Consider the following 24,048-nt stretch of genomic DNA (forward strand, 5'->3'; position numbering starts at 1 on the left):
TGGAGCTGGAAACATCTGGGTCCTTGGGGCAGGGAGGAAGGTTCCAGAAAAACAAACTGGCAGCAAACCCAGTGGAATATAACTGAACATGCTTTCTCTCCCCTTCAAACTCCTTCAGCCTTCTAACGGTGGGACGCACAAGTACCTTTGTAGCAACAGAGCTTAATTCATCTCCTGAGAAAAGTTCTAGAAAGGGTCCCAGGTCCTTTGTGGTCTCCGCTGTCCAGTTCTGGGGGAGCCTAAGAAAAGATAACAAGCAATAAAATGAAAACCCGTGCTGTTGTCCCTGTTCCTCAGCATCCTTTGCTTTCAGAAACAGACTATCTTCATACCTGGAGAGGCTGTCAATCACAGGATCCCACTTCCCTGACCGAGACAATGGGCATGTGATGCAGGCTGACCAATCAGGGTCAGCCCTAGGAATTTTGATGGAACTACGAGAGAAGCTGTCTCTCTTTCCTCTGGTACCTCTGGCATTAAAAAGAATATTGGATGCCATTCTTATCACCAGTGGTGAAAATAAAGCCAGACTTAAGAACACAGAGCTGAGGGATACAAGGAACAAGCTCCCGATGACATCATTTGAGCGCCTGTATCCAGTCATGCCTGAAACCCGTCCCTGTAGTATTCCATTACATTCGATTTCTGAACTCAATATATTCTCATTTCTTAGCTTGAATTGACTTGTTGAATTTCTGTCATTTACATCCCCTTCCTCGATAGAACAGTAATGATATAGTTGTTCCTTAAAATTACTATAATAGTCTCATCTTATAGCAAGACAAAATTTCCCCTTGAACCTGGCAGGATACAAATAGCACTGATACAGAATCCACTGTTGTGCTTATAGAGACCACAGATACCTACAGCGATGTGCCTCACGCCACATTTGGTGACACCTCTAAAGGAAGTCTGCCGAATTAGCAGTGATAACCCCTCTCGTAGGACCGGGGCAAGCCACCCCTGGCCACAAAGCTCCCTCCTATCTCTTTGATTTAAATTATTAGCCCACTAGACTGTACGTTCCATCAGCACAGAAACCACACCTATCTTATTAACCACGTATCTGCGGTCCTAGCAGAACAGTTGTCACATAGTCAGCACCATGTACCAGGCCCTGTTATAAGTCCTTTGTGTATATTAACTCACTTCATCACCTAACAACCCTATGTGGACTATGAGTATTCCCATTCTACAGATGTGAATATAAAGTGCAAAGACAAGTATTAGGTTGGTCCAAACGTAATTGAGGTTTTTGCATTGTTGAAATTTGCCATTTGAGACTGGAACACATTCTTAAATAAATGTGGTTACGTTGTACATCATTTTAATGCACATTTCTCACTTTATGTTTTTATGCTAATGACTTATTACTTGCTGTTTATTTTATATTTATTTTAGACTATGGAAATGACGTTAGACAAAAAGCAAATTCGAGTGACTTTCTTATTCGAGTTCAAAACAGGTCGTAAAGCAGTGGAGAAAACTCGCAACATCGATTCATGTGGCCCAGGAACTGCTGATGACCGTACAGGGCAGCCAGTGGTGGTTCAAGAAGTTTTGCAAAGGAAATGAGAGCCTTGAAGATGAAGAGTGCAGTCGCCAGCCATCGGAAAGTGACAACGACCAATGGAGAGCCATCACCGAAGCTGAGCCTCTTACAACCACATGAGAAGTTGCTGAAGATCTCAGCGTCGGCTGGTCTACGGTTGCTCAGCATTTGAAGCAAATCGGGAAGGTGAAAGAGCTCCATAAGTGGGTGCCTCAGGAGCCGACCGCAAACCAAAAACATCAGCATGTTGAAGTGTGGTCTTCTCTTATTCTACGCAACAACAAAACATTTCTCAATTGGATGGTGACGTGTGACGAAAAGTGGATTTTATACGACAACCGGTGATGATCAGCTCAGTGGTTGGACGGAGCAGAAGGTCCAAAGCACTTCCCCAAGTGACACTTGCACCAACAAAAGGTCATGGTCACTGTTTGGTCATCTGCTGCCAGTCTGATCCACTACAACTTTCTGAATTCCAGCGAAACCATTACATCTGAGAAGTATGCTCAGAAAATTGATGAGATGCACTGAAAACTGCAACGCCTGCAGCCGGCATCGGGCAACAGAAAGGGCCCAATTCTTCTCCACAAAAACTCCCGACCACGTCACACAATTAACGCTTCAAAAGTTGAACTAATTGGGCTATGAAGTTTTACCTCATCCGCCATATTCACCTGACCTCTGGTCAACCATCTACCACTTCTTCAAGCATCTTGACAATCTTTTGTAGGGAAAATGCTCCCAGACCCAACCAGCAGGATGCAGAAAATGCTTTCCAAGAGTCGTCAAATCCCAAAGCAAGGCTTTTTACACTACAGAAATACACAAACTTATTTCTCGTTGACAAAAATGTGTTGATTGTAATGATTCCTATTTTGATTAATAAAGATGTGTTTGAGCCTAGTTATAACGATTTAAAATTCATGGTCCGAAACCACAATTACTTGTGCACCAACTTAATAGTTTTACCAGGTCACACAGACAGTAGATGATAGAAACAAAATTTTAACACAAGGAGTCCTGGCTCCTACGTCCGTGCTCTTAAACTTGATATAACAGTACAGTGCCTGGGACACAGTAATTACTCAAAAAAAACCAAATCCACAAAAACCCATTTGTTGTCTAACTGCTGACTGGTGGTAGGTCCTACTCCACTATCTGACTTCAGAAAATTCGACATGGGAAAGAAAGTCCTGGGAGCCGTCGTCACGGTTATTATTATTTCATAACAACAACAACACGACCCCTCCCTGGCGTTTGTAAAGGACCATCTTTCCCAAACGCTTTCCCTTTCCGTACGCTGAGACGTCTGGTGAAGCCTACAGAGCAGCACATGGTTCTCACTTTACAGGGAATCTGAGGCCAGAAGAAGGAAAATCACATTTCCAGAATAAACGGAAGCGTCTGACCTCGTCCTAAGTGAGAGACTCTCTCTGTTTTGAGGGCAGGAAAGGCAGGGCTGGGCGTCCCTTCGCCAGTGCGCCCCGCCCCGGCGCCGAGCCCCGGCCCTTCCTCACCCGTGCTGCTCCAGGAGCCGGAGCCTCACCGCGGCCTTCTGCTCGGGGCTGAGGTCTGGGCAGGCCCTGAGGCCGTGCAGGGCGGTGGCCCAGGCCCTGGGGGACACCCCGCGGAGGATGACGGCCGCCGGCAAGTGGCAGAGCAGATTCCCCACGATGTCCACGGTGTACTCGTCGGCAATGGTGTCGTTCTGAAACCGACAAAGGGAGCTGATGGAAGCCCCAGCCGGGCTCAAGGCAGTGATCCCTTAAAAACACTTCCCGACCCCAAACCTCATAAAAATTCTGGGACCTGAATCGCCTGTCCTGCCATGGACGAGCAGAGATGGCACGGGGCCTGATGGAGACCTGACTTCACCTATCAGGGAGACGCCTCAGGGAGCGGTGTGGGCAGAGACCTGGCACATCGTGAAAACTTGGCAAGTGAGGGCTGTCGTCATGGTCACTGTTACTGCCCTGAGGGGACTCCATCATAATACTAGTACATCAATAATCAAGCAGCACCTCCAAGTCTGTACGGGCCTCGAAAGCCTGCAAAGCTCTTTCTCACAATGACAGCAGAGCCACCATTTAGTGAGCACTTATTATGGCCAGGAACTGCTCTAAGTGTTCCCAGGTCTCCATTCATTCATCTTCAAAGTAACTGCAAGAGGCAAGGGTTCATACCATCCACATTTTAAGTCAAGAAACTGCCAGCTAGTTACCAGGATCCACACTCAGACAGGGTAGGAGCTCCATAAACATATGCTGACCCATTGGGCCTCAGCATTAAACAATCCATTGCCTGCTTCCTGCCCTCGGTAACTCCAGACAGGAAGGGCTCTTACACCCATATTACAGATAAGGAAACTGAGGCTCAGGGAGGAGAGGTGACTTGCTCCCAGCCACATAACCACTCATCAGCAGAGGCATGTCTAGCACCCAGACTCTGTACTGGGCTCCTTCCCGGCCACCAGAGTGGACTCCCCTCATTCAGGCCCCGGAATAGCAGGCTCCAGATCCAGGGGCCAAGACCGTCCCACCTCGTGCCTTCAGAGCCAGCGCTGAGACCACAGGTCAGACTTCTGGCCACCACAGCAGGCTTGAGATCCCAGCCAGATCCCGAGGGCTCCCCAAGGTGGCCCAGATAGCCGGAGGGGCAGACACACTGGTGAAAGTGTCACCCAGAAGTTTCCTTACCAGGCACTGCTGCACTTTTCTGATGACCGAATTCTTTTTGTGAGAATCTAAAACCAAGGCGTCCAGCTGACTCTTCCCCAGGCTGATCAGAAAGGGCACACACTGGGAGGCTGGGACAGAAGCCAGGTAGCGCGCCCTGGAGAGAGATGGGGAGACTGAGGGAAGGAAGACAGTGGCTGCTCTGTATGGCCCCCAAATCAGGGTCTGCAGCCCAAGAGCTTATCACAAGGGTGTTCTTTAAATGCTTGTTTTCCCCCAGGGATGCTGTGGCTGCTTTGGGTGGGTAGGAGGCCTCCCACCCATCACACTCCTCTCCTCCAGGTGGGACACAAACTTCCCATCATGCTCCTCTCAATGAGCAAGAAACAAACGTCCCATCATGCTCCTCTCCTACAGGTGGGAAACACACTTCCCATCATGCACCTCACCTATGGGCAGTAAACACACTTCCCATCATGCTCTTCTCCTACAGGTGGGAAACACACTTCCCATCATGCTCCTCTCCTACAGGTGGGAAACACACTTCCCATCATGCTCTTCTCCCACAGGTGGGAAACACACTTCCCATCATGCTCCTCTTCTATGCCCCAGCAGCACTGATCACAGAATAGGATCTCCATACACATACGCTGACTGATGGAGTGGTTGAGGAGAGATGAGGAGAAAGGGAAAATAAACAGTAGAAGAAAGGGACAAAGAGGAGAGAGAATAAAATAGAAAGTAAGAAAGAAAGGCAAGAAGGAGAGACTAAGAGACATGACCCCCAATTCCGTCATCTCCAGTCCAGGACACCCACTCTCCCCGCCCCCCAAGCTCTAAACTGCATTCTCAGCACGGGCAGTATCACCCCCACGGGGCAGAAACTGGTTCCGGGAGCAGGAGGGAGCGAAAATAATCGCAGTTATTACAGTGATTTGTGGTTCACCAGAGCTCCATCCTACCCAACAAAATCGTATTCCTGGTAATTTCTCTCATTAGGGAGAAATGAAACTTTTCTCCTTAGGGAGGCAATAATGAAATAAGGTTGAGAAAGACGCTCTAGACTCATGTGGCCTGACTCCTGGCCATCACCTGACTGTTCCAAACCCAAATGGAAAGGGTCTCCCTCCTCCATGTCGTCTCAGACTCCCCTTTCCTTTTATCCCCAATGTCACGCTATCTCCTTAATATGCCTCAAATCTGTTCTCGCCTCTCCATTCCCAGGACCGCTGGCTTATTTCACCCATCCATCCATCCATCCATCCAGCAAATGTTCACAGAGCACACTGCTCCCCAGGTAACCAGCTATAACCATGAGCCAGACATGAGGGCAGGTCCCCGCTCTCAGGATGCTTTATTCTGATGGGGGGAAGAAACCCAGAAACCAGGGGAGAAAACAGGCCCTTTCAGCTACTGGTAAATGTAAGGAAGAAAATAAAATGGTTCTAATGGAGAGGGATGGTGAGGGCAGCCAGGAGAGCCTTGTCTACGGCAGTGCTCTTTGAGCTGAGACATGGGTGAGGGGAAGGAGACAGCCATGCCAAGGGCTAGGTCACAGAAGTAAGCTTCCACTGTCGCCCTCCTTCCAGCCGGGCCCCTGCATTCTCCGCGACACGGACAGTGGTGGTGAGCTCTGAAACGTGAATCTGAGGGCTGTGCCCAGAACACAGGTGAAACACCTCGGCATGTCACTCAGGCCCTCCCTGATCTGACCGTTCCTTCTCTCTCCCAACTACTCTGCCGATGCGCACCATGAGTTCCCAGAGGACGTCACTTTTCTTACCCACAGAGGGACTGACCACCACTTGTGCCCCTGCCTGGACCATCCATCGTTCTTCGTGCCCCTGACTGGACTAACGCATTCTGCAAGCTTTAGTTCAGTCTCCTCTGACTCTCCAGTCTGAAGGGGAAATTCCATCCTCTGTGCCCAGTGCCCACGAGCTCTTCCCACGGTACCACACTTCCCATCATGCTCCTTTTCTATGCCCCCTTGTCTTTCTTAGAGAATCACCTTCTTCACTCTAAGTCCTTGTGCTTTATGGTGGACCCCATTTCACTCTCAGCTACAGGGGTGCAAGTTACCCATCGTCCCAAACCCAGTGATTGAGTCTAGGAGAGCAAATTGGCCCAATGTAGGCCAATGACAATCAAACCCAAGTCTTAATTGAGAAAGACAGGAAGAGAAAGTCTTCTCCCTGCATTTGAAACTAGGAAGATGTAACCTTGGATCTGCCAGGGGCCACTGCAAAGAACCTGCCTGCAGAGGAAAGCTGGGCCAAGAGACAGACACATGTGACATCATTTGTAGCCTTAGATCCAGCCATGCCTGAAATCCATCCCTGGACTTTCCAGTTACCTGAACTCCAAATTGCCTTTTATTGCCTAAGCCAGTTTGAGTTAAGATACTGTCACTTGCAACCAAATATCAACTTGATATGGTAATTGGCTTAATGCTGGTCTATTTCTCCCTCACCCCCATGAGACTGTAAGCTTTAATAAAGTGAAATTTTAGTTATCTCTGAGAACAGTACATAGTAAACACATGATAAATATTTTTTGAATGAATGGAGACAAGAGAAGGGAGAGGGAAATGAAGAGAAAAAGAGAGAAACAGTGTCCAAACCATATGTAAAAAGCAGGGCTGCCCCCACCCGGAGGCCGAGCGCCCACACATACCCACAGAAATCCCCACTGCTGATGTCAGCCCTGATTGCCCTGGAGCTCGGGCACAGCTGTGAGGCCAGCCCACGCGGGACCTGATGTGTGGCCATTCATTCAGGCTTACGTTGCTTTGGCTTTGGTTTTTAAATAACAAGTAAACGCATCTTATGTGGGGCTAAGAAGTTAAATCCTGCTTCTCTACGACCTCACTGTCAAATGCACTCTCCACTCTGCCTCTGGTTCCCCACAAAAACCCAGGGGGAAAGAATCTTGGGTGACTCCCACCAACCTTATTGCTGTGCCAGAAAGGGGGTTGCTGGCGTTCACTTACGGGAGTGCAGCCAACAGGAAGGGAGGCATGGAGGACCTGGCAACTTCCCAGTATTTCCACGCCAAACAATTAACCTGAAAGATAAAAGCAGTTGCAGGCATGTCGGTGAATGACAAGAACAAACACAGACCGTGCTTTCTGGCACCAGGCACTGCTCCGAGTGCTTCACATGTTTACTTACTTAACGGAACGCCCGTGGGGTAGGTACCCCTGCGGGGCCCAGGTTACGATGAGGAAACTGAGGCATCAGCGAGATGAACTGAAAAATGTATGTCTGAGCATGCACAGCGGTCTCGTTTATACCTGCAAGAATCTGAGCTACAGCCTTAAGGCCCCTCAGGAAGGGGTTGGCCAAGTAAATTACGATGTATCCACACAGTGGGATGCTATGCAATCAATTTGCTTTCCTACGGGAGATTTACATATATTGACATGGAACGATGTCCGTGCCCTATTTCGTACATATGTATACACATATTATATATGCATATCATATACACATATACACACATTATATACACATATTGTATACAAAGTTCTACAGAACAGTGTGTGTAGTATGAGCTCGTTTGTGTTTTTCAGGTGACGTGCAAATGTGTCTTATATATACCCCCAAACTCTCAAAGTCAAGAGCAAACTTATCCCCGTGGGTACCTCTGGAGCAGGGATTCTCAGGCTCGGCACTAGTGACAGTGGCGTCGGAGAACCTTTCGCTGGGGGCGCCCTGTGTACTGTGAGGTGCTGAGCACAGCCCTGCACCCCCACTAGGTGCCAGGAGCACCTTCCCCAGCTGCGACAACCAAAAGTGTCTCCAGATATGGCCAATCGGTCCCGTTGTAGACTGTTGCTCTGGGGGACTTATCACTTTCTACTTTTCTATTAATATAATAATTGTGTGTTTCCAGCAAAACTGTCAACGATGAAGGCGAACTTTCTAACCAACTGGTATTTGAAGGTTCTGAGAACGGGAGCATCTAGGGAAGGAGCTTTGTGGGGACAACTCTTCCTGCTGGAACATCCTTCCTCAAAGCTGGTTTGACCTCCATCCATGGGACCAGGTATCGACTTCCCTCCTGACCTGGGGGAGGCTTTTCATATAGTTCAATGGTTCTCACCCAGGAACTAGTTAGAAATGTAAATTTCACTTGCTGAGAGACTCTGAAAAGTCTGTTCCTGCCTCTGGTGTCCCCAGAGGGTTCAAGAATCTCTATAACCATTTAGAAAGTAAAGTTTTAATTGGGGGTGGGTGGGGGAACAACAGTCCCAGAGCAGCGTTCGCTTCCCGGTTACCCCGGACAGGACGGATGGGGACACGAGACAAGGAAACGGCCTCCAGGCCCCAGAGGACGTCGTTATGAACGTGGAAAATGGTGAACCTGCCAACCGTATTTTAAGGTTCAAATCGGAGTATGAAATAACCAATCTGTGGAAACTCTGGCTGTGGAGACACGGGGATTGGGAGTTTTTAACAAAGAAACAGGAGAAAGCCTGGCTCAATCTTTGGCCCCACATCATCCCTCGCATGGGAAGAATCCCAGCACGAATATATTTAGACACCACGGTCGGGGCAGGTCCGGTGACTGGGGCGAGCGAGAGAGAGAAACAGAAGCAGGAAAGTGCTGCGACGGTACCTGATCCGGTGAAAGCAGCCGGAGGTTGTTCTCGAAATACTGGAAATAGGCCAGAAAGGAGTCGGCGCTCATGGCATCGATGTGGGAGCACATCACACCTTTGACCAGCTGCCCTGCACTAGAAAACAAAACAGGGGGCCCGGGAGAAGAAGGGGGTAGGGCAGACAGGACAGAAGGAGCGAGAGAAGGCAGAGCTGGCCTGACACAGGCTACAGACCGGCCTGTCCCACCGTCCCTCCCAGGAAATTAGGCTCCAAAGGGCTCATCAGGCCCCGCACCCCTCCCTCCCACGGAGTTACATTCTCCTACCTAAGGAGCTCCTGGGGCCTTCTGGTGGTCCTTGACAGGACTTCATACAGGAACAAGGCCTGAGGGGAGAGAATGGTCACCAGTGAGATAGAGCAGTCACTGGATAAGCACGTGCCCAGCACCTTGAGGCCCTATGGGAAGGCATGCCATGATCCCATTTCACAGACGGGAAGACAGAGGCTTGCTAGGCCGTGTAACTTACCCAGGACCACATCACTGCTAAGTGGCAGGGCTGGGATTTGAAGTGGTGGCAGAGTAATCGCAGAGCCCATGCCCTCACACCCAGGTCATTCCCTGTGCTCTAGGGGTGAGTGACGGGCAAAGCCATTGGGTAGCAAGGCCAGAGGTAGCCTTCCTGTGCTTTAGGAAGCCGCTGCCCAGTGAGCACCCCCGTAGCCCCTATTTCCTGCCCACCTGCCATTTCCTGGACACACAGCATCCCAGGAAGCAAAAGAGACGACCAGGACGGGCCAGTGGAGCCAACCATGTGATAAGAGGTTGGAATTTTCGGCCGCACCCCCAACCCCCAGGAAGGGGAGAGGGGCTGGAGGTTGAATCAACTGCCAATGGCTGATGATGTCATCAGCTGTGTCTGTGTAATGGCGCCTCCCTGAACCCAAGAGGACGGGGTACTGAGAGCTTCCGGGCAGGTGAATACGGGGGGATTTGGGGAGAGTGGCACCTGCAGAGGGCAGGGAAGCCCCGAGCCCCTTCCGCACCCCTCGCCCTTGCTTCTCTTCCATCTGGCTGCTCCTGAGTTACATCCTTTCAAAATAAACCAGCGATCTAGTGAGTAAAATGTCTCTCTGGGTTCTGCGAGCCGCTCTAGCAAATGAACCAAACCCAAGGACGGGGTCATTGGAACCTCCAATCTCCAGCCAGTCAATCAGGACAGGTGACAACCTGGACTTGTGATTGGCATCTGAAGTGGGGACAGTCCTGTGGGACTGAGCCCTCAAGCTGGGGGACCTGACACTACCTCCAGGCGGATGGGTCAGGATTGAGTGGCATCGTAGGGCCCCCAGGAGGTGCCGGAGAATTGCTTGGGGTGCGGGAAGCCCCACGCACACCTCAGAACTGCTGTCAGAACCCTCAGGGGTCACACCTGGCTCCTCCGAAGCTCCTTGTCCGTTAGAACTGTGGAGTTGAATCCGGGTTCCCTCCGTAAATCGAAGAGAGACACTTCCTTAAAGAAAGCCCCTTGTATTTCCACAATGCCTGAGGCCGTATCTCCTGCTTCGATCATCTGCCAGAAGTGAGAAGAGACATGCTAAAGCCTTGTAGCAGGTGCATGGACCTTTGCATAAGGGCCGGGCACTGGGCTGAGTGCTTCCCGGGCAATAAAACCCATCAGATCTGCTCAGCAACCCAGTGATGTGGGACTATCATTATCCCCATTTTACAGGTAAGAATACTGAGGTCTAACGAGCAATTCCTTGATATGTCAGATTCAAGCCCAAATCTATCTTATTCCAAAACCCATGCCCTTTATTTTAACCATATCCTATTGCTGATGGCTAGGTGTTGGTATTTGGGGCCAAACCCCTTGGGTTTGCTTTCTTAACAGATTTTGCCATTAGACAAAGCAGGTTGGCAGAATAAGATGCCCCAAAGACCCACTGCCAAGTGAGAAAGAGGAACATGGCATGACTTTAAACTACGGAAGGGACCTTCAGAAGCGCTCTGGGAGGTCCCGAGCATTCATTTTTAGACTGGAAAAACTTTACAAATATTATTATATCAAGAAATCTAATTTAAGAAGAGTCTCCCAGATCCAATGGGTTATGGGGATCCCCAGGGTCTTGGAAGAGGCACAGCCTGACCCAAGGGGCTCTTTCTGGAAAGGAGGGAAGGTGGGCATCAGGAGAAGGTATTCCCCGGGCTCAGAACAGCCTGTCACGCAGGCTGAGCTAGCCCTAGCCCCAGGTTGATGGCCCAAAGTCACAGCCCACTCACACAACCCCAAAACCACATCTTCTGTGAGCCACGTGGCCGAGGACCCAACGCCTTCCTCTCACCTTGCTGAGAACACCTTGCTGCTGGGCAGGTGACAAATCGGACACGTGCAGGGAGACGGCGCTTCTCAGGACCTGTGTGAGGTCTCTGCGATCCATGCTGTGGAAAGCCTGGGTGCCCACCCCGGCCAGCAGCACCCCCATCTGGCTGACGTTGTAGAAAGACAGCACCTGGGGAGGACCAGCCATGAGGGGGGGCGGGCTCTGCCTGCTCTTTCACCTTGTGGGCATTTACGAGGCCACACTATGAGCCGGGTATCACGATGGGTGCCAGGCACCACCCTGAGCAGGACGCATGCTGCCCTCCCAGGCCTTCCTTCTATCAGGAGAGGGAGTTCCGTATCCAAACATGACATGACTGGTCGCTGCTCTGCTGGGGGAAGTACTTTGCCCTCTGAGGCTGTAGCACACACATCCCAAAACGGTGACCCATGCACCACAGCTGACCAAGCAACGGGCTCTTTTTGTGTTTCATTTGAACGAGCTGACACCATTTAAAAATTGGGAGAACTCCCATAAAAATCCAGATTGGAGTCTGTGTTTAAAAAAAAAAAAAAAATACCTGAGTACCAGGCAATCCTGAGCCACACAGGCAGCAATGGGCAAGGACTGACCAGCAGCCACCCTTCAGGTAGGTCCTGGGCGTCCCAGTTCACCCAGCCCCACCCCATTACAGTGCCTGAGGCAGCCCACGTTTCTCAGTCACCTGACAGGCATCCGACAGACCGATGGATGTCAGCCAAGTCCCACCCTCATCTAGCTCCACGGAGAAATTATGAGTTGAAATAAAGACACGTCTCAGGATATGAGTCCCACATTCGGTAACAGACTCTAGCCAGCTGGCCTATCAGAAACTATACTTGATGTCCCCGCCTCCTTTGGAGTGAAGACATTAGGTGTTTTTCCACATAAGAAGAGCGTCCCTTGGTTCTAGAAAAAGACAGGTGAGTGGTTTCCTCTGGTTATGCTCTGTAGCACGGACAGTCTCTTACTGTGCCCCAAGAGGACAAAACCTTTTAAACTCTTGGCTTCTTAGTAAAAGCTGCCTCGCCCTTCTGTAGGAAAAGGTGGGTGCTAGGAGAGCGATGAGCCATTCTGTCCAGACTGGGAGGGAACAAGACAGTCTCCCTCAGCTCCCTAACAGCAAAGTCAGAGACATGTCCAGGTCCACTTACGTGGCCCGTCAAGCCTTCAAACTAAAGTCACCACAAGGCTATAAAGGACAAGATGAATGGGCTGGCCTTGGCCTGAGTCAGAGAGTGAGGATGGGTGGGCAGTGGTCGTGGTGCCACGATGGAGGCAGTGAGCATGGGGGCTAAGTAAGCGGGCTCTGAAGCCACGTGCCCTCGGTGCCACCCCAGCTGTGTCCCTTTGATGTGGCTTTGGCCAATTCCCTCATGTGCTCTTTGCCTCGTGAACAACCTGGAAAGTGAAGGCTATAACACTGCTGACCCCAGCAGGCCGATGGGGAAATTAAATGATTAACTCACTTAGAACCTGGCACCCAGTACGAGCTTTATAAATGTTGGTCATTGTTGTCCAATTGGAATCCAGTCCAACGCTCGCGAGCCAATTTTCTTTCTGGGCAGTGACTGTGAGGATGAACTAAAAGAGTGAGACCCAAAACGTTTAGGGCTCAGAGCTCTGGAGAAAAGGCCCATCTCCCATCCCAGGAGCAGCCAGAGCATGCACTGGCGCGGCTCCTCGTGTTGCCGCGTCACATACAAGAAACAGGGCTGGGGCTGAAACCAGGACCTGGCTTCAGAGCCTGCTCTCTTACCTCCCTCCAGGCACGACCTTCTGTGGGGACCTTCCCTCCCTGCAGCCCAAGTTCGCAATGAAGGAGCATTACCTCGGATCCCAGGATGAGGGGTGTGCTAGCAGCCGCAACAAGAAGGAAGGCCTGCGGTGGACCCCCCACTTTGCTCAACGACAGCTATCAGTCGCTGAGCTCACGCTCTGGGTCACGTGTTGTTCTAACCTCTCCCCGTGTACTGACTCCATCATCCATCCTTGCAACAATCCTATGGGTGTCACACAAATCTCCCATCTTACAAACAGGGAAACTGAGGCAACGAGAAGTTAAGCCAGCTGTCCCCAGTCACAAATGTCCAGCTAGTAAGTGGCAGAGCAAAGGTTTGAACCCATGGCACTATCTTCTTACTGACTGGCTGCCCCTGCTGTGTGCATCTCACTGGCCCTTGGGTCTCCGGGTCTTAGGAAAACAGTGCAAAGTTCCAACTGACCTTCTCATGGGCCAAGTATTTGGCAGACAGGATGATGACCTGGCTCTTGGCCCAGCCTGAGATCTGGTTGAGGGTAGAGATGGCGCCATGCACAGCCTCAGGGGACAGGGATTCCAGCTGACTGTGGGTCAAGCCCACGATCGCATCCGACAAAGAGCCCAGCGTCTCATTGAGGGTCTGGTTCTCCGTGGCGATGTCTAGGAGGTCAGCTTTGAGCTAGAAGGGGAGCAAGCTGGAATGAGAGTCCACAGCAAGCAAGAGGGTGTAAGGACTACACAACCCCCTCCCTCCCACTCTGCCCTATCAAAGGGATAGGGGCTCCAGCCAATGGGAGGGGCTCCAGCCACTCCCAGTTACCCCACTGAGGATACCACTTCTCTGGCCTTGATCTTAATATGCCACAAATTAACTTTGTGCTTCATTTAAAGACTAGTTGTTATTAACTTTAAAGCATGGCAGAAGGGAATTTTGTTCCCTTCACCCATAATTCCACCACACTCTCCTAACATCTGTTTTCCTCTGGTGACCTTGATCTTGCCATCTGTAGAGATGGCTGTTTCTCTTTCGTGAAATATCCAGGGGTTTTTCATGATAATATATAATCTATGTAAAAGTAATTCTCAGCAGTAACAAAAAGTGAAAGTCCCCTGAAAATCCTACCTAATAAAAATAACTATGATTAGTACTATATTATTAATATAATTGGGTATATATGTTTCTAAAACTTCTTATGTCTTTACAAATACGTACTTCAGAAATAAACTACAGTGCACAGTTTTCACAGATGTAATATGAATGGAAGTGCAATTTTCTAAATTTTCCCTTAAAATTATGTCTTACACAAGTTTTCACGTTTCTGTGATCACCTTAACAATTATTTTATTCTAACATGCCTGTCTAGTTCTAGTCAGCTGTCCCACTTGCTTCCAATAGAGAAGGTGATAGATTCACCTCTCGTAATATGACCTCTGTACAAAAAAAACAAAACAAAATGAAACAAAAAAACCGGTTCACGCTGTAACACTGAATTTGTAGGAACAATATACTCATTTCACAAGTGTGCACATGACTGTTCCAGGTAATACTGGAACGGCCAGTGGGGGGCAGCAGAGTGAAGGGACAGACACGGGGCTGCCAGGTCCTGGTTCCCCCATCTCCTGGGGTCCCCAGCAGTTCCCAGCCCCTAGAGCTCAGCTCCCACGTCTGTGCCAGGAAGGGGGGGACGAGAGCAGCGCTCCAAAGCGTGGTCCTAGACCAGAAGCAGCGCCGCCATCTGCGAACTCGTGAGAAATGCAGGGTCCCGGGCCCCACCCAGGCCTACGGACTCAGAGCCTGCATCTGAGACCCGGGGCGGTCCTTACAAACGTTTACATTTGATGGGATTTTGATCTATCCAAGCTTTTCTCTCCAATGTTTTGTGCTGTTCCAACCCACGTGGAGCTCATCCCAGTATCTGAGGTACCATCTGCTATGGCTGGGCCTCCGTCCTCATGAACTGGACGACTTTCCTCTCAGCGGCCCAGCGAGGCTGTTCTCCCATTTCCCTGGCTAGCGAAACTGAGGCCGCGGCCCAGGGCCATGCACCCGCCCGCACCTTCTGCACAGCAGCCTGGAAGCCCCGCAAACGGCTGCACTTGATCATCTGGTGAAGAAGGACCTGGGCCATGGCCGTGTCCAGCGACTCCAGGTCGTCGTAGAAACACACCAGCAGCCCCAGCCTGTGTGAGGAGACAAGGGAAGGCTGGAGGGTACAGAGCTGGGGCCACAGCCACAGCCCTGCCACCATCGGGACTGAGAGGGTCGCGATCACAGCCGCTACCATGTAGCCGAGCCCTTTACTGGCTTATCTCATCACAACCACCCTGCGAGGCAGGCGCTCTCATTAGCCCCATTTCATAGAAGGGCAAACTGAGACTCGGTGCGATCAAGTGACTGGCCCAAGTGGAGCTGGGACTTAAATCCAGATCCTCCAATCTCCCTCCTGGGGGCGGGAAGGACACAAAGAAAGCCTGGTGCTGAGTCAGCCATAGAAAACTCCCCATTTTCCACACGGAGAGAAGCTGGTTGTCCATCCTGTGGGATTCTCTGGGGCAGAGACTTGTACCCAGGGTGCTCCAAGACCTACACCCCCAGATGATGATGACTTCAAAAGAAAAGAAAAAGGTAAGAGGCAGAACAGTGTCAGGGCAGAGGTGGGATTTGAACCCTGGTCCAGCTGGGAGCACTACACCTACTGGTTAAGAGCGTAGCTTCAGGCCGACTGGAGTTGACACCCAGCTCTGCGAGATATTGGACCTCCAGCAAGTTGCTTAACTTCTCTGCAAGGTTGCCGCCCACAGTTGTGCAGTGTACACCCTGGACTACTGTACGGGGTGGCCCTTCCTCTCTGAGCCTTTAATAAAGGGGAGGTTTGCTTTGTTCATCAGCGCACGTCGTCAGAAATATGGTGATGACAGCAAGGAGGAGTACGGAGAGCGTCAGACGAGAAGAGGCTTCCGGAAGCATTTCTACTTCCTGGCAGGTACTAAGCACACAGTCACACCAATGGATGCTCTCAGCGTCAGTGTGAAATCGACTCCACTTAGACGGGTCACCACCTGGTTAACCGTGCCCGACCCAGCTCCACCCTGAGTCTCAGAAAGACACCGACCTGCTCGGACATAGCCCCGGGAGAGCCACCAGGCCAGGGGGACGATCTGAAAATGTGTCTGATGAGAAACGACGACTCAGGGGAAGTGAAGACTGAATATTAATAACGATGGTAACAGCTGACATTTCTCGAGCACTTACTATGTGTCAGGTGTGCTGAATCCTCAGAAGGACCTTAATGAGGTAGGCAGATTATTATCTCCCATTTTACAGATGGGGAAGTAGAGGCACAGAGAGGTAGAGTAACATGGCCAAGGTCACACAACTTGTGACAGAGCTTGGGTTAAACCCAGGAAGTCTGGCTCCAGGTCCCAAGTTCTTAACCACGAAGCTACTTTTTTGTGTAACTGCAGGAATATGGGACCCACGCTCATGAGTGAAAATTACAGTGATGGGTGAAGGTGTTAACAGTTTTATATAAGACCATTCTCTACCCGTGACTTTGAAAGAATTGAAGCACTATGGTGACGTCAGAGGAAGTACGGACTGGAAGGCACTGGGAGATGAAAGAAGATGGCACACGGTGCTCCCCACCCGTCCCCGTTGCACACCCCCTCCTCTGACATTCAAATCCCGTCTGGAGTCGCCGAGTGCACGGCTCCTGGTCCTCCCCTGCTGGAAACGGTCCCTGGAGTACCACATCACAACCGCTGAATTCTAGCCTCATCTCATCAGGGGGTCTAGATAACACACCGGAGAATCTAGACAACAAGGGGTTTGGAAGTGTGGAGACCCATGAGCTATTTCTAACACTCGATCCAGCCTAGAGGAAATTACTCATTTACCTTGAAATGGACAGAGTACGGGTGCTTACATGTTCCAGCTCCATGCTCAGAGCTGGAGTCTTAGCTTGCTAAGGCTGCATAGGTGCCTGGCACACGGGGGACGCTGACAATGCATCTGCTCCCTTCCCCCTTTAGAACCTCTCCTAGGGGTCTCTGGAAGGAAACACTGCCCCTCTCATGCACGGAGACACCGGACTATTCAGAGAGGAACCAGCCACCGCCCTTCTCTCCCTTTGCTGCGCAGAGGAAGCTGCAGCTTAGCTCAGAGGGAGGAAACAGCTCGAGGGCCAGGCCCTGCCCCTTACCTGTGGATGGTAGAGGTGTTCCTCACGTCAAAGCTGGAGGAGCCGATCCTTTCCAGAAAGGCCTGGGCCAGGTCAGGCGTGATGTCGTAAACTGTGTCCAGCTGCTTGGTGGCATTGTCATAGCTGATAAACAGCCCGATCTGGTGGACACGGACGGAAATATCAGTGAGGAGGGCTGAAGTGGCCCCCATGCAGCCCCCCCCCCCACGGTGCATGCACTGCACCCCATCTCAGACACTCAGATATGCCCAGTTCCCGCTGTGATGGATTTCTTAATGGTCTGTCACAGCTGCTGTGGTTTCCTCTTCACCCCGACTGTTATTTAGAAAGGTATTGTTTTTTTAATATCCAAGATGTTGAACTTTTTTAAAGCTGACATTGGCACATTTATGTCTAGATTTGTTCTACTGAAGTCAGAGAATGTGGTCCACAAGTTTTCTGTTCTGGGGAATCAGAGATTTTTAAAATAGATGAGTGAGTTTATAAATGGCTCTTGGGTGATGATAAAAATGAGTGTCTGTTCTGTTTGTAAGATAAAAAGTGAACAAGAATGGAAAGACTCTGAATAGTATAGTTAATAAAGTTGAACATGCAGAGGGCACCAAAAAAAAGTATACACGTTTTAAGAAAGGAAAAAAACTATTAAAATTGTCATACTCAATATATACCAATGACAAAAGATGAAAACAAGTCACGTTGGACTTCTGCGATTCCAAGAGGTGCTCAAAGTGGTTCCCATCAGCGTCCAGACACTTCTGATGACAGCGAACTACTGCTTGAGCAACACTGACCAAAGTGTCCACTTGTGTACATTTTTTGGCACCCCGAGTATGTATGTATGTATGTATGTATGTATGTATGTGTGTATATATATATATATATATATATATATATATATATATATATATATATATTCACATTCTTTCTGTTTTGGTCACTTTTGCCTACGTGTCCAAGGCTGTCACACGGACGTCTCCTGCATTTCAATGCACTGTTATTCTGGTTCTGATCTCATCGGGGACTCCTAACATGGCCTCTCCCACGGACTGCACTCTTTGCCCATTAAAATTCCCTCTCGGTGTTGGTACTCTGTGGTTTCACCTCCCTTCTCTACATTTTTTGATGACGAAGAAAAGTTGCAATGGACTCTTGACCTTAGAAATTCCCCCTATGGGCCCAGCTTCCTCAGAATTGTACCTCTAGCTACGTCCTGAAATTCACTCAACACTGAGAGTGTAGCATGGAGGTGGAATCCATTTTACAACTGAGGGTTATAAAAACGAAAGCTGACTGAAATAGTCCCAGCCTCTGAGGTAGAAAGAGGAACCTAGTATTCCCCTGGTTTCATCATAACCAGACATTGTTGGGTCAGTGGGCCATTGAACAAGCTCTGTCATTTGATGCCAACATGTCTCTCACTGACCAGGAGACACATGATCAAAACTGGAGGCGAGCCCCAAACCCTTCACAAATGCCTCTGTGTTGGCAGCATTCGAGAGTCAGGATGCCCAAGGGAGGTTAGTGCCACGGGGTCAGCATCAGGAGGAGGAGAGAAGCAGGCTGACCAGTGAGTTAAGTAACCTTAGAACATTACATTTCCCCACTGTAAACTCTGGAGTTAAAAATGCGACTATGGCTGGTGCTGAAGCAGCTATCAACAGAAGTAGCTAGAGAGAGACCTAGTTAGATTTGGGGTCACCCTTCCAAGGTCTGGAAACTACAGCTCTCGTCCTTGGCCTTTCCTGAAACACCCTTAAAGGATTTCTGGTTCACAGCCAACATTCTCTTTCTAGCACATCTGTTCAGATTAGAACGATCTTAGCTGCCCACAACTCTTTTTCTTGAAAGGGTCAAGCCATGCTGGGCTGAAGCAGGTGTCCAATCGCCAGGGCACCTGGGCTGACGGGCTACACGTCAGGGGCTTACTGGAACAGACCTTACTCCCGATGTATTAGCAAGGGGGACATCACACGTACTCCTTCAACTTACTTCTACAGGGCTAATTTTCATAATTTCTTCAAATGATAGGTGAACCATGTATCTGCCCAAAATCCACAAGTTCTCTGCGCTGACCCATGAAACAGAGTCATCTGCAAGAAAACAGACAGATAAGTAAGTAAATCAACAAAAGCCTTTGCACTGGAATGTGACCATCAAAAGCATCTTTGCTGACAGGACCTCCTCCTGCATGCATTAATTCACTCAACAACCATCCACGGACAGCCTCCTACCATGAGGTACCACGCCACCCGTAGGGAACCACAGGTCCCCACCACCTGACGCTGTGTTACTCAACAGTGCTGCCCCTGGCCCAGCAGGGTCACTATGACCTGGGAACTTGTTAGAAATGCAAATTATTGTTTAAGACGTAAGATCACAAAATACAGTTTTGTTTCTCGCTCACCTTGTTAATAAATAACCTGACACCTTGAAATACACTTGTCTCTCTTTCCTTAGTACCAGTGACAATCACCACCATCCTTATGGATTATCACGATGTCCCTACACGTGGGCCAGACCAAACTCCTCACCCCTCCACTCTGCACCCCAAACGTTCCCCAAATTGTCGCCTGCTTGGGTCTTTCTCGCAACCCATCTGCCCACAAATCCTACCTTCAAAACTGAGCTCAAACGTTTCTGCTCCCTTAAAGCCTTCTCTTGTCTCCAGCCAGCAGGAATTTCCCCCACCACTAAACTCAGAGAGTGCTCGGTCTCTCTCTCTCTCTCTCTCTCTCTCTCTCTCTCTCTCTCTCTCTCCCTCCCTCCCTCCCTCCCTCCCTCCCTCCCTCTCTCCCTCTCTCTCTCTCTCTCTCTCTCTCTCTCTCTCTCTCTCTCTCTCTCTCTCTCTCTGTCATTCTGGTCAAACAGTTGAAATTCCCCAACTGCGGGATGTCAGTGGGACTTGGAGACAATGAATGCCGTCCGGGATCCACTGAGTTTCACTGAGCTAGAAGTGGCCAGCGTCGCCCCCAGTGCTTCAGTACCAGGCTTTTACACATGACACCACTGGGTTGGTGACGTGTGGGGCCACACTGACAGGACACCATGAATCAGTCGCCAAGAGCTGGCGTGCAGGACGCCGTGAGCAATGGCTGATACCCCGAAGAGACGGTGCAGGCAGGACCGGGGAACAAGAACAACAGAGGAGCCCCCAGCCACTGCCCAGGAATCAGAGCTCGGGGGTGAGCACATGTCGACACCCTATGATTCCCTAGACGCAGACTCAGCACATTTGACTTGGGGATTAGAAGGGTGGCCCCAGAAGGCTAGAGAATTGGGGAGGAGAAAATTCACCAAGAACCATGTTGAGCTGTTGACTTTTAATTATTACACATGAACTCTGTGTCTTCAGACCCGTGATCCCCAAGCTTGAGATATTCTGAACCCCTAACGTATTTCCAGGTACCTCAAGGAACTTCCTAAGAACTAAGAAGGTGAAAGTCCAAGGAGGATTCATTTTCAGTCACTGCAGTTTAATCACGAAACGATTCCTCCAGGAACTTGAGAAGGAAAATCTGTCTCTAATGAAATGCTGGCAATAGGACGTAGGGAAGGACAGAGGTTAAATGGCTTTCTCAGGGTTACAGCGTGTGACACTCGGATTCCTGGGGGCCATGGTCGTGCATCAGGCAGAGGGAATTCTGTGCGCACCGAAGACAGTGAGTAGTACGTTGTTTCACGCTCCTTGTATGCAACTCCCAGAGCTTAATTCCAGGAAGAGGGCTGACTGGCTCCTTCTACGCCAACCCCACCGGCTTCCTTTATGTGTCCCCAGCACCCCGAGCTCATCCCCTCGGGAACTTTGTGCTTAGGGTCCCTCCGCTGGAATGCCCTTCCTCCAGAGCCTGGCAGGACTGACTCCATTTCCCATTTTGGTCTCAGTTCAAATATCAGGTCTCCTCTGACTCCTGTATCCAGCTCTCGGCACGCTGCAGCCCAGGGGCCAAACCCAGCTGACCACCTGATTTTGTACCACCTGCAAGCTTGGATTTTACACGTTTAAATAGTGTGTGTGTGGTGAGTGGGGGGGGGGGGAGGAGAAAACCAAAAGACGAAAAGTATTGGGTGACACGTGAAAACTGTATGAAATGCAAATTTCAGCGCGCATAAATAAGGTGTTACCGGGACTCAGGCACACATGCATATACATCTATTGTCTCCACGTGCTTTTCTCACGATCATGTCAGTTGAATAGCTGAGATAGGGATCACAAGCCCACAAACCCTAAAATATTTACTCTGGCCCCTTAGAGAAGATGTCGGCCAAGCCCAGTTCTAAAGAAATAACCCTTTCCATGGCAATTTATCCATGCTGTTTTCTTCACAGCAGAATCTGAGTTCTCTCTCTCTCTCTTTTTTATTTACTTGGTTAAAAATGTTCTCCACTTACCCTCCCACAATGAAACAACAGCTCCCTGAGAGCAAAGACTATCTTATATTCCTCTGTATCCCCAGTAGCTGACACATAGTAGGCTTTTTTTGAAGTGTTTCAGAAGTTGATTCTGTTTACATTACTGATATTAAACATTCAACAAGTTAACGCTATCTGAAAAATTGTGTGCATTACTAATCTACATAGCCATTGTTTTCCTGGATGTCCCTTATTTTTCAATTATGGTAAAATACATGTGACATAAGTTTACCATTTTAACCATTTTTAAGTGCACAGTTCAGTGGTGTTCAACCCACTCACATTGTTGTGCAGCCGTCACTACCGTCCATCCCCAGGACTCTACTCATTTTGCAAAACTGAACCTCTGTCCTCATTAAATACGATTCCCTGTCCTCTGTTCCCCCAGCCCCGGCAGCCACCATTCCACTTCCTGTCTCTAAGAAGCTGACAGTTCTGGGATGTAGTAGGTTTTTCATAAACATCTGTCAAAGAAATGAACCCTGACCCTTTCTGTTTTGATTGCCAGGAAGCTTAGCACTAAATTTCTGTGCTTTATTGCCGAGATTTTCTTTTAAAAAAAAAATCTATCTTCTCCCACTTTAATACAGATGTTTTCATACAGATTTTGAACGTATAACCTCATTCTGAAAGCTGTCACCGAATCTAAGATGTCATCATTACTGATGTCCCACTAAGACACCAGGACTGGCTGTGGACTGTGAGATACAGACCCATCCTTATCTCGGCTTCCCACGTGTGTGCTGATGAAACGGGGACGTGTTTTAGTCCACAAGGCACATCGAACCCTTTCTGGAAGTTGGAGGAGGGGCAGGTAAAAATCACAAGTGACAATGTAACGAAATCCCCATATTCAGAGCTGAAGCACCTCTTTTTTAAGGATGGACACCCCCCCCTCCAAAAAAAAGACCTCAAAGCGCGGGCTCACCAGTGACGTTAGAAGATCTCTGCAGAACCCCAGTCATCCAGGAGTAGAGCGCCCGCTGGGAATGGGCCGAGGTTTGGTCGTAGAGGTCCTTAAACACTGCAGACCTGAAAGATACAAACACGGAACAAGCCGGTGAGGGCTGCCTGAGGAACGTACCCCAAGACGTCTGGTGTCCGAAGCCCCCCCTTGCAGTTAAATACCTTCCCCTCACAGTTAAATACCTTCCCAAGAGTGGTCTCCGCTTCCTCACCGCTTGTCACTTGTGTTTTGGTAGCAGCTTCACAGAGATATGAGTCACATGCCACACAATTTGCCCATTTAAAGTGTACAATTCTATGGTGGTCAGTCTATTCACAGGCCATCACCACAATCAATTTGAGAACATTGTAGGCACCTCAAAAAGAGCAGGTGATAGATACTGTTCTGGAAAAATCCTTTAAGGGAAAGCTTGCCCATTTGCAAAAACGCTGGCTCTAGCATTCCCTAGTAGTCTGACTTGGGGCGAGTTATTTAACCTCTCCGTGCCTCAGTTTGCTCATCTGAAAAGTGGGGATGGGCTTGATGACGTCATCCTCACAAGGAGACGAGGAATGGCAGGGCAGAGTAGGAAGAGGACAAACTGGGTTGCATTCAGATTAAGGCAAGTCCCATGGGGTCACCTCTGGCATGCTGTCTCCTCTTTGGGCCTCAGTTTCTTCATCTACGAAAGAAGAAACATCCACTGGGATGTCTTCAGTGGAAGGGGGGGCACATTCTGGATCCCCCACTCGAGAACTGAGAATCTGGAGTTAGAGAATGTGATCTTGTTCTGTTGTCTTCCTATCTGTAAAGCTTGTAACCTTCCCCATCCCTCCACCAGGCTCTTATTTGGGACCTATATGAAGTTTTTGCAGTGGCCGCCTGTGGGTTTTGACTGCCCAGCCTTCATCCCCTCTTTTCATAATAGCACCTCAATTTTTCTTGGAGAAACATTTCTCCCATGCTTGGTCCATGTTGTTTGGGTGGGACTATGACCCATATCTAAGCCACTCCACATATAAGATCCCATTCACCATGGTGATTGGCTCAAGGATGGGCACATGACCCAGCCTGGACCAATGAGAATCAGGTCTGGGACTTTACTTGGCCCTGCTGGAAAGAGAGACGGCCTCGGCTGGACTGGGCCTCAGAGGAGGTAGGCTGGGAGCTGGCTATGCCTCCTCGTGGGAGAGAGCTGGCCTGAGCACCAGGCCAACCCAGAGGACGGCAGAGCTGAGAGACAAAAGGCCAAAAATATTCCTGATGGCATAAATGGAGCTTCTGGATCCAACTGTGCCTGAAGTCAGCCCTATACCTGAAACTACTCGAATACATGATTCAGAAAAGTTGGAGTGGGGTTTCCGACACTTGCAATCACACAAGCAGTGGCCAATCTACTCCCTCTTCTCTCCACGCCCACTCCCACTCCCACACAACCCGGGTGAATGGGGGAGGGGAAGCGGCTGACTTAAGAGGGCAGGGTAATGGCACACACAGCAAAGGGGTTTTGTGTGAAGCACGTCTTGGCCAAAA

At 49.7% G+C, this 24,048-nt stretch overlaps 1 protein-coding gene across 2 annotated transcripts in view; it reads right to left on the reverse strand.

Annotated features, from left to right (window-relative positions):
- OTOA (otoancorin) overlaps window positions 1-24,048 on the reverse strand; it is a 53,521-nt gene that overhangs the window by 14,968 nt on the left and 14,505 nt on the right. For both annotated transcript variants that reach the window (XM_019751674.3, XM_019751673.3), the window contains exons 9-21: window positions 22,498-22,601; window positions 19,149-19,249; window positions 17,160-17,299; window positions 15,015-15,138; window positions 13,421-13,636; window positions 11,178-11,345; window positions 10,265-10,405; window positions 9,160-9,218; window positions 8,851-8,968; window positions 7,220-7,293; window positions 4,249-4,384; window positions 3,070-3,260; window positions 146-239 (exon numbers count right to left, since the gene is read on the reverse strand). In XM_019751674.3, coding sequence (XP_019607233.3) covers window positions 146-239; window positions 3,070-3,260; window positions 4,249-4,384; window positions 7,220-7,293; window positions 8,851-8,968; window positions 9,160-9,218; window positions 10,265-10,405; window positions 11,178-11,345; window positions 13,421-13,636; window positions 15,015-15,138; window positions 17,160-17,299; window positions 19,149-19,249; window positions 22,498-22,601 — 1,666 coding nt within the window. The remainder of the gene's footprint in view (window positions 1-145; window positions 240-3,069; window positions 3,261-4,248; window positions 4,385-7,219; window positions 7,294-8,850; window positions 8,969-9,159; window positions 9,219-10,264; window positions 10,406-11,177; window positions 11,346-13,420; window positions 13,637-15,014; window positions 15,139-17,159; window positions 17,300-19,148; window positions 19,250-22,497; window positions 22,602-24,048) is intronic.

Source organism: Rhinolophus sinicus, chromosome 10 (assembly GCF_057876585.1).
Source record: "Rhinolophus sinicus isolate RSI-liver-muscle chromosome 10, RSI-T2T, whole genome shotgun sequence".
Taxonomy (NCBI): Eukaryota; Metazoa; Chordata; class Mammalia; order Chiroptera; family Rhinolophidae; genus Rhinolophus; species Rhinolophus sinicus.